This window comes from Taurulus bubalis (genome assembly GCF_910589615.1).
Source record: "Taurulus bubalis genome assembly, chromosome: 5".
Taxonomy (NCBI): Eukaryota; Metazoa; Chordata; class Actinopteri; order Perciformes; family Cottidae; genus Taurulus; species Taurulus bubalis.
Genome location: NC_136593.1, coordinates 2,551,412 through 2,562,333, shown reverse-complemented (window position 1 = coordinate 2,562,333; position 10,922 = coordinate 2,551,412). Strand labels below are relative to the sequence as shown.

Below are 10,922 nucleotides of genomic sequence, written 5' to 3'. Positions count from 1 at the left end.
TTAGGGTGACCGGGGGGAAGTGACGCGGGGGTTTTTTTTTGGTCTTCCCGAGCGGATTTCGGTGCGCACGGCACTCTGGTGCTCCTGGATGGGATTACGGCGGCTGCCCTGCGCGAGTTTCCAGACCCAGCGGGGGTGGATGTGAGAGCAGAGGACTGCGCCGACAGCCAAAGCACAAAGCCCAGCTGCCGGAAGCACGCCACAAGGTAGCGTGGGGCAGGTGGACGCGGCGAGGCGCGCTCGTCACGTCTCCGCCCGACGCGGAGCGGTGTATACCAACTTTGGGGGGGTTTCTTGCGCCGCTGGACGCGTCCTCCGGGACTCCGGGTGACTGTTGGGATTAAGTTGTGTTTTGGGGGAGGGGTTAATGGTTTGTCATATGTCTTGCCTTGTGGCACTGAATTTTGTTTGTTAATAACACTGAGACGCTCAACCGCCTGTTTGTTTCTGAGTGTTTTGTTTTCATGGGTTAGGTAGTCCGATTTACCAGTATTGACAACAGATCCGCCCATGACCTTCTTAATTTAGCGTTGTGCTTTTCTCCCTCAGTTTAAGGCAGAGGGCGAATTGTTACAAGTCTATAGGAGTCATTTATGACTCTACTTAATTTATTCCCTCAGTAAACATTGTAAACACAGGTTTATGTCTCAATCTCTAGTTTCAAGTCTTCTTCAATACAGCATGATGTTTACTTAGTAAATTATGGTAATTTAGAGTCAAACAGATCATAAAGCAGGGGATGCTTTAGGGCGGGGCTACAAGGTGATTGACAGGGTATTTTCAGAGACCTATATTGTCACTCCTCAGTCCAAATATGGTAACTTCCTGTTTTCTGGTTGCAAAAATCCAAGATGGCAACCGCCGTAATCCTAGACTGCCAAAACGCTTAACTCGAGTCTCTAAAGCGGCCGTCCACTAACAATTAGCTGACGTCACAACGACTACGTCCACTTCTCATATACAGTCTATGGTTCCTGCACGGTGACGAGCCATCAGTAACGGGACGTCCCGATCCTTCTGGTCCTTTGCATGGATCAGTTGGGTACTCAGGGTGTATCTCTAATGAGGCGTTCACGTTTCATTAATGCCTCGCCAGTGACGTACTTCGGCAAACAGCTCTGAGTCAAAGTTCTGTCAAAGTGAGTGACAAAAGCTTCTTCCACTGTCTCAGTCTCTTGGCGTGGCAGTCTGGCCTCTGGCCACTTTGAAGGATAATCCATGGTGAAACCCAGCAGTTGGTTAACCGAGCTCAGGATGTCTTTTGGTAACTGGTCCATGGAGTCCACACCTTGTGTTGTTGTGCACAGTCGTGTCTTTGTGGGCCCCTTTTTACGGTTTACTCATCACAGCTGCAGTTCCACATCTGTGACCCTTTACCCAGTGGAGGGATTGATCGAGTCCCTTAACACTTGTGTGTGTATAGGTGTCTAATAGCATTGACACAATCTAGTAGCCTAGTTAACCTGAAAGAGACAGTTGGATATCATCTATATATAAATGATATGCAACTTTGTGAGTTTTAATAATGTTTCCCAAAGGAAACAAATATAAAGAAAAAAACAGAGGCCCCAGAATCGAGCCCTGCGGTACACCACAAGAGAGTGGAGAGATATCGGACACAAAGTCTCCCACAGTGACGATAAAACTTACAACCAAATGCCCTGCCCTATAATCCAGTTACACGGTCTATAAGAATTACATCTCATATCGAATAGATTAGGTATGGCAAAAATACACGGTCACCAAGTCACCTACCCTGAGGGATCAGAATCAGAGGTTTCCAGCCATTAGCAAGGGAGGCACGAAATAACTCACCTACGCATTCGGGTGTTGTAGTTCCTTTATGTACTAATGGTACAAAGGTATGTTTTATTTAGGTTAAAAGTTTACAGGTTTACTGCTTGAAGCTAGCTTGTTGTATGTGTATGCTCCCTCAGTCAGAGGTTGCTTCTATTTATCTACGTTTAGCTTCATCAGAATCCCTGAAACTGAGTAATTCCACAAGGTGGAGATCACACGAGGCTCAAGGAGCCTCAAAGATCTGACCCTCTGTTTATCTGTGTGTGTGAGGCGGGTCCGACCTTCTCCATCTGCTGAGGTGCTGCTGTGGTTAATGCATGCGCGTCAGTACATGAAGCTATAGCTTGAGACGTGTACACGTATGGTTATACAGGAGGTGAAAGCAAGATGTTACAAAGCACGTCTCAAGTCAGGGTATTTACCAACAACTGCTTCAGCACTGTTAGTTCAGACATTCTTATGTCAGCATAACCATATAAACTGTATATATTGTGAGTAATATAGGAGACTTCGCTTTGAACTAGTGTAGAATAGTAATTCTAAAGTATACAAAAAGTCCCAATATCTGTACTGCAAGAGTCATACAACCTATAGCATACTCAAGTAGTACAATTTGTCAACATAATCAAGTAGTCAGCTTAATTGTATAAACTCTATATATTAAACGCAATATATCTTTATGATTCAAGCATAGCTGAATATATCCTCTAACAATAAACAAATAACATTTTAAAGTTTTACACATTTATTTTTTTAAAGATGTGTACAATTCAAAGACAGAATAAAGAAATATACATACTTTAATAAACACGTGTCATCATTTTACACTGTAATATAATGACGTTTATGTTTCTCTATGAATGACTTATTTATTTATTTTTTAACGGTTCAGCAAAACAAATAAAAGAACCATTCATAAACTAAGTGAAACATTTTTACTTATAGAAAGGTTAACAATAGAAATAAGAGTTGTTGAACTGATTAAAAAATGTAAAATAAAAAAATAAAAACCTTCCTGGCGGGCGAACGTTCTCGGCCGGACAAGACGGTGACACTTCGGCGCCCCCCGCCCCCGACGTGCTGGAGCGAGGGCCCGCTCACAGCTGTCATATATATATATACAAATATATGTGCAGATATAAATATATATTAAAAGTTATCAAAAGCTTGAGGTTTCATGGAACGTGGTATGTGGTACATACGCCTATCAAATGTTGTATATCTATGTTGAGGGCTGCTTTGTTGAATTTAGTTGAATTCAACAACAAGCTTTTGATCAATTTTGATGAAATTGAACTAGGGCTGCAACTAACGATTATTTTAATAAATCGATTAATCGGTTGATTATTTTTTCGATTAATCGATGAATCGGATAAAAAAGCAAAAAAACATTAATTTCCAACCCTTTGTTCAAAAACAGAAGTGACAGTGCAAATCCACAGTGCAAAACATGTTCAGAAAGCACAAACAGGTTGCTCCTTGAACGTCCCTGAGCTGTTAATGAAACAAATTAGATTAAAATGGACTAACACTAAAAACATACACATGTATGCTTTACATCTGCCAAATGTGAGCCCTTTTTTTTTTACTGTAATTGATCTCCTTGGAGTAGAGGCTGCTTTAGCATACCCTGCTTTATCAATATGTATGAAACACAGTGGGAAGCTGCACTGCTCCTCTCACGTCTGTTTTGACCGAAACCTCCAGGCCCAGCTCCACCTCATCTCAGCCTTGCATATACAGAGTCCTCTTCCTTAAACTATTTCATTCTGGGCCTCTTACGACCACGAAATGACGTTGTTGGCTAAGCCCAACTACGTGATTTGATTCAGTCTACTTTGAGTAAAAAAACAACCTGCAGCCAGATCCGCCAGTGTGCCGATTTAACGTTAGCGAGTGACAGCGGGAACTGAACCAGACCGGGGGGTTATGGCATGTTTCATCACGTTACGTTTTTTTACAAGCAAGACTGCACTGTAACGGAACGTAACTTTAACGACAATACACAACCCAAACACGTTAGCTAACGGGATAGCTAGCTTGAGGGAAATGAAGCCGCTGTAGACGTCTTAACGCTGATTGGCTAAGACTCGACACATCCAACATTTTTGCTAAGATCACGACTTCAGCGTTTCTCAGTCTCTCACTCCAATCTCAGACACGCTGGCGGCTCTGCTCCGCTCTTTTTTTCTTCTCCGCGACTTTATGACTGCCGTAATAATCGCGCGACACAACGAATCGATAATGAAATTTGTTGCCAACACTTTTGCTAATCGATTCGTTGTTGCAGCCCTAAATTGAACCATTAATAATCCACAGAGAATTTTGTCAAAATCGAACCCAGCGTTTAGGAAGAGTTGGGAATAAAATAGTTTTTTACAAAATTCAAATTGGCGGGAAATCTAAGTGGGCGGAGCTTAATGCTCTCGTTGATTTTTTTTTTGTAGAGCAGACCCACCCGGACATGTGTGCTAAACTTCAGGTCGGTCATAGGGGGCAAAAAACGTGGGCTTCCACAACTCATGGGTTGTCATAAAAAAAGGGGGCGCTATCTGACTTCCTGTACGTTTTAGAGCATGGTCCCAAGAGACTTTCTTTTCAGTTTACATGCGTTACATATGCCTACCAAGTTTCATACATGTAGGTCAACCGTAGAGCTGGGGCTTCTTAAATGAATATTTGTAGGGGACGCTGTCGAACCAAAGTGCCATTTTGAAGCATTCGTCCATGGCAAAGGATCGAACTTCACCGATGCTCCGACTCGCCGCCGTTCAACGAATCCTTACAATCTTTAAAGTGATGCATTATCAATGTTCTAAATCTCTTCCGACGCATTTTGAGAGGGATCTGAATAATCTGTGAGCAGCACGGTATACAAGTAGAAAACATGTAACTTCCTGTTGCCTTTAGGTGGCGCAATGACTGATAAAAAATTATCATATGGATATCTTCAGGGTCAGGAGGTCATGACATATGAGAAATATGGAGCAGATTATATGATGTACGGCCGAGTTAAAACAACTTTTTTTTGCCGCTGCTCTGCGCTCACATAGTTCGATATTTTTTTAATCTTTTGATAACTTTTCCCTGCAAAGGTCTCAACATCATATTGCCCGAATTTGAAATCAATCAGATTTAATCTCTAGGAGTTTGTTAGAATACAACGCCTGGAAACAAGGAAAATGCAAAAATTGGGCGATTCACTGCAGCGCCCCCTAGTGTTTGAATATTATGAAACAATGTTAAGGGACACGATGTTGACATATGCTACAACTTTTGTGAGGATAGGCCAAGTGATTTGGAAGTTATGTGTATTGACGTATTAAGCCACGCCCTTAAGAGGTTAATTGGTTCATATCTTCTAAATGCAATGAGATGAACAAAGTTCAGAGTGTCATTTGATCACATTGAACCAATGATGATCCACAGAAGGTTCCGTAAGAATCGGACCCAGCGTTTTTGGAGAAGTTTACAATAATTAGTTTTTCACATAATTCAAAATGGCGGAAAAAAGTAGGCGCATTTTAATGGCACGATTGACTTTTTTGTAACGCAGTGCCACATGTGGGTCAAATTTCAGGTCAATCAGTCATAGTCGGCAAAAAGTGTGGGGTTTTACAACTAAAGGGGGCGCTATAGAGAATTTGTTTCCGGCTTTTGTCCGACACCCAAATCAGATTGGTATTTTCACCGATTCAGATTTGTGTGCAAAGTGGCACAATAAGAATAATAATAAACATTAGAATAACAATAGGTCCTCCGCTCTGACTACGTCAGTGCTCGGGCTCTTATAAAAAATAAAGTGAAAGTAAATTGAAAGGATCTTTTCAGTAATGACAGCAGGAGGACGAGTAAAGCTGAACAGCTAAATTCAGTGACTTTTCTCTTCTCTAACTGTTCTGTTCCACCGACACACAGACCTTCAGTGGTGATATCTTCAGATTAATACCAGTGTCAATGTATGGAAACATCTTCTCAGTGAAAGTGTGTGTGAAGGTGTGTATGTGTGTGTTAGTATCAGGATCAGAGAACGACAGCTTTCCTCTGTTCCAGTCCAGATTCACTCTGATCCTCTGAGGCTTCTTCTGCACGACGAGATCAGTGGATGGAGCTGATGGGGACTCTGATGAGTAATTATCTCCATAGAACTCTATTGTCCATAATCCAGACTGTATGTATCCCTTCCTCTGGACAGACTCTGCTAACACACCAAGTGACCAGTCTGTACCGTCTCCTACCTCGACATCCCAGCTGTGAGTTCCAGAGTTAAATCCCTCAGAGCCCAGAACAGACCAGAGTTCATCTATCCTCTCTGGATTATCAGGAAGCTTCTGTCTCTCTCCTCCTCTCACACTGGTCAGATCTTCCGACAGGATGAGTCTTGGATCAGCAGTGTTTGGGTCCAGAACCACAGGAGTGTAGGAGACCAGGTCCTTCATCTTGGTCCAGATGTTGAAGGTCAGGTTGCCCAGGTGTTTGGCCTCGTCTATCAGAGCTCCTGAGAGCAGCTGTGGATCCTCCAGCAGGGGGCGCTGCTGGACTCGTTCCACTGCAGCCTTGTAGTTGTTGAGGAATGAGACGTCTTCAGCTCTCAGCTCGTCCTCTGTGGCTCTGACTGTGTCTGAAAGAGCTGCTATCTCTCTGCTCAGAGCCTCCATCTTCTCCTTCATCATCCGACTCTTCTGCTCCTCTTCCTCCCTCAGTGCAGCCATCCTGACCCTCTCTTCCTCCTCTAGAAACTGGTGAAGCTTCTTAAACTGATCCTGAATCTTCCTCTCTGTGCGTCGGGCCTGGACCTTCATGTGTTCTGCTGTTTGATCAGACTTCACTTTAACTTGTTCAAAGACCTTTAACTTCTCCTTTAAGGACTTCAGAGTTTCCTGAAGCTTCTTCCTGAGTTGTGGAGCAGCTTCATCGATGGGTCTGAATCTGTGGTCGGTGTGTTTCTCTGAATCTCTGCAGACGAGACACACTGGCTGCTGATGGTCCAGACAGAAGAGTCTGAGTTTCTCAGAGTGCAGACTGCAGAGAGTCTCTGGAGCTCTCTGGTCTCTCTCCAGTAAGAAGGACTCACACAGGTTCTTTAACGCCAGGTTACAAGGTGGTTGTTTCCATGAAGATAGTGTCCTACAAACTGGACACTCCTGAGTGTGTTTCTCTCTCCACCATCTCTTCAGACAGTTGTTACAGAAGCTGTGGCTACATGACAGAAGAACAGGATCTCTAAAGACTTCCTGACAGACCGGACAGCAGAGATCCTCCTCTGATCTGGAAGCCATGTTGTCTCTGAATGAAGCTGAAACACAGAAAGTACATGAGTCATGGCTCCCAAGGGCGTAGGTTTGCATATGGTCCATAGGGACGAGTCACGACAAAAGTTTGCACAATATATTTGCAAACTCACTCGTATAGTATAGAAACTTTGAAATGGATTTTTCACTCTTCTAGTATAATACTATGTTCGTCGCCCAGAAGAGTGAAAAATCCATTTCCATGTTTTCCAATGCGCCCTCGAGAAAAGACGCTGTCATTTAATTTAAAGTGGCGAGTCAGAAACACGTGAATCGTAAATGCAGAATGAGAGCTGGCAGTAGTCTGACACGGTAAGCTACTAAAATACGCCAGGAAGGAATACAGCCTCATATTAGTATTTCGTTTGGTCTCAGCATTGATATTGTTGACCCTTTTGTGCTTTGTAGATAGGAAAATGCCACCCAAAATGAAAAGGGAGATACAAAGTGTTTTCACAAGCACACGTTTTGGTCTTCAGCCTGCATACTGCACGTTTTCCTCACTCCTCTCTCAACTCTTCCAACACGGCCCTTGTGAGGCCGCGGTTTGACAGTGTTTACGTTTTTAAAATATTCATATCTTCGTGATTAATACATCGCAAAAATATGGTCTGACATCTATCTGAAAGAGGAGTCTTCCTGCTTCCGCTGCCTGCGCCCTGCAACAATTTACCATCAATCAGACAAAAATTAGGGGCATCGGCGTGTCATAAGACGCGGTCCAAAAAAGTACTCGTCACACAAAATACTTCACCGTGATTTGTCGACATTTGGTGTAATAAACGAACCAATGAACACTCAAGAAACTCACTAAGAACCAGCATGTAACTACACACCTGAGCTCTGAGAACACGCTGGTGTTTTCACTCATAAACAAGAGAGAGAAAGGCAAAGCACACACTTTACTACGGAAGAAGCTGTGGCGGAGATTTCGGCGACAAGGACGAGAACGACCCCGAAGGCTTCGACTCCTGCGACCAAGAGGAAGATGCAGACAGAAGGGATCCATTTGAAGATGGGTACGTGTATGTAGCGACTAAACTTTGTGTTTCAATAGCATATTTACGCTAGCAGAGTGAGCACATTTAGCTGGTCCCTTGCTGCTCCAGTCTGGCGTAATGCAGGTACGCACGTAGTCGGTTTACGTTAGCACCGTTAGCACCGTTAGCACAGTTAGCTCATGCCCTGAGCATAGTCCCTGCTGGATCTCTGTTACGGGTTTTGTGCAATCGTAACTTTCTTTTGGTGAACTTAGTAGTGACCAGTAGTCAGCAGTAGTTATTTAAATAAGACATCAAAAGAAAAGAAGTGCTGCAGAATAGATTTATTTATTTATTTTCACTGCACAACTGGGAAACGTTTTTTATATATATTTTGTATATAGAATATACTGTTACTGTATATTGGCATTTTAGCAGAACGTTTTTTATTCATTTATTTAATTATTTATTTGGTGCAGAATACTGTTTTGTATTTAAAATATGGTTTTATTACTGTTATTATGTTTAAATCAGTTCCAAGTTACACACATGTTAGTATATTTGGACTACACGGCATTGAAGGCCTAGGTCGAAAACGCATGGCCCGCCACTGTCTTTAATGGAGGATGTAAAGAATGCTAACTGGTCAATAGTGTGTCACAAGGGGGAAATGTTTTGACCCCAAGTATATTCATGAAATTATTTATGAACAATGCTGATAAACATGCACCATTAAAAAAAACCCTGTAAAGGCAAAATGTGCCCCATGGGTCAGTAGAGATTTAAAAACACTTATGGTGCAACGGAATGAGGCAAAAATAGTGGCTGAAACATCTGGTTTACTGTCTGATAGGAACATGTACTGTAGACTAAGAAATCATGTAACTAAACTGAACAGAGGGAAAAAAAGAGAGTATTACCAGAGTAAAATTCACAACTCAAAGAATGATGGAAAAAAAACTCCGGAGAATTATGAATGATATAATGGGTAGGTCCTCCCATCAAGCAATGCCTAACATACTAAATAATGGTACTTTTCTCACAAAACTAGTAGAGATTGCCAATTACAGCAATAATTACTTCATGAGTAAAGTTGATAATCTCAGAAAGAACTTGACACCCACAGATGGCTCCTCCTCATGCACACTAATTGAGAATTATGTGATGTAGGATAAAAACTGCCAACTGGCTGATACAGATGGACAATAAGAAAATGGTCAGCACAGTCTTGCTTGACTTTAGTGCTGCATGTAAACTACCATGATATTATGATTGCTGAATTTGAAAGTTATGGATTCAGCATTACGGCACTCTTTTGGATGGTCAGTTATCTTTCTGAGAGATCGCAAAGAGTCTTTTGTAATGGTAGTTTATCAGACTGTAGACACGTTAGCTGTGGGGTTCCACAAGGAAGTTGCTTAGGCCCTTTACTCTTTTCCAGTTTCACAAATTTAATTTCACAAATTCAATTAAGAATTCACAAATGGCAATGCATGCTGATGACAACACTGTACAGCAATGCTTTAAATAAGACATCAAAAGAAAAGAAGTGCTGCAGAATAGAGTTATTTTAGATTTGATTATTTCTTGTCTTTTTTCAGTGCACAACTGGGAAAAGTTTTTTTATATATATTTTGTATATAGAATATACTGCATATTGGCATTTTAGCAGAACGTTTTTTATTTAGTTATTTATTTTTATTTATTTGGTGCAGAATACTGTTTCGTTTTTAAAATAAGGTTTTATTACTGTTATGTTTAAATCAGTTCCAAGTTACACACATGTAAATATATTTTAATAAAGTGTCCCTACCAATGCTGAGACCAAACCTACTAACTTCACTGTGTTGAGTCAAACTCACATTCAGGGTGTGGAGTGTCAGCAGGTTGAAGCAGCAGTGTTGTAGTGTTCCTCTTTTCTCTCCTGCAGCTGGAAGAAAACACAGCAGACCGCACAGGAAGTTACAACCGGAAGTCACTAGTTTACCTGCTGCATAAAGTTCTCTCAGTTACCCTCATTTGAGTCATTGAGGGATTTTTCAGCAGCAGGTTGAAGTACTGTAGTACTTTATACTGTAGTACTAGTAGTACTGTAGTACTTTATGCTGTAGTACTTGTAGTACTGTAGTACTCCCTCCTGTAACTGCCCTCAGGTGAAGTCTCAGCTTTGTAAAGAAGGTAAATCTTACCACGTGTCTGTCGGTGAGTCTCTTCTCACGGAGAACTGAACGAAACAAACTGCTTCCTGCTTCTCTCTGATGACGTCTGATGACGTCATATAAGGGGCGGAGCTCTGTGGGCCTCAGATGAGTTTCATCTTAAAAGGGAACAGATGATAAATATGATCAATAAAGATCCATCACTCTGCTCTGAGATCACGTCTCTAAGTCGACTAAACTTTCATGAAAAAACACGACCATAATAAATTAATGTTCACCGTCAGTTTTTACTTTGACATACAAAACATTTTAAGAGAGAATCCGGTGTTTTTATTTTGAAGGGTATTTTTTATGGAAGTCGGTTTTATCCGTCTGCTCTATCTATCGATATATATATATATATATATATATATATATATATATATATATATATATATATATATATAATGAATGAATGAATATATACTTTATTAATCCCCAAGGGGAAATTTGGTAAAAGACAGAAAATAAGATATCAAAACAGCAGGGATGAAAGATATATACAATAATAATAATAATAAAATAAAATAAAAATAGCTGGGATGAAAGAAAAGCACAGTATTAATTAAGGAATTAAACTTAAACAGTAGAAGTGCAAAAGTGGAAGTATGTATGTATGTGTATATTTAGTGTGTGAGGTGTAAATAAGCAAT

The 10,922-nt window shown here is 41.2% G+C and overlaps 1 protein-coding gene across 1 annotated transcript; it reads right to left on the bottom strand.

Annotated features, from left to right (window-relative positions):
• Window positions 1-5,690: 5,690 nt before the first annotated feature.
• LOC306736379 (nuclear factor 7, brain-like) lies at window positions 5,691-7,079 on the bottom strand (the record flags this gene model as incomplete). Its single annotated transcript, XM_079218011.1, has 1 exon — window positions 5,691-7,079. One exon carries the CDS (start codon window positions 7,077-7,079, stop codon window positions 5,691-5,693), a length of 1,389 nt encoding a protein of 462 aa, XP_079074137.1.
• Window positions 7,080-10,922: the final 3,843 nt, after the last annotated feature.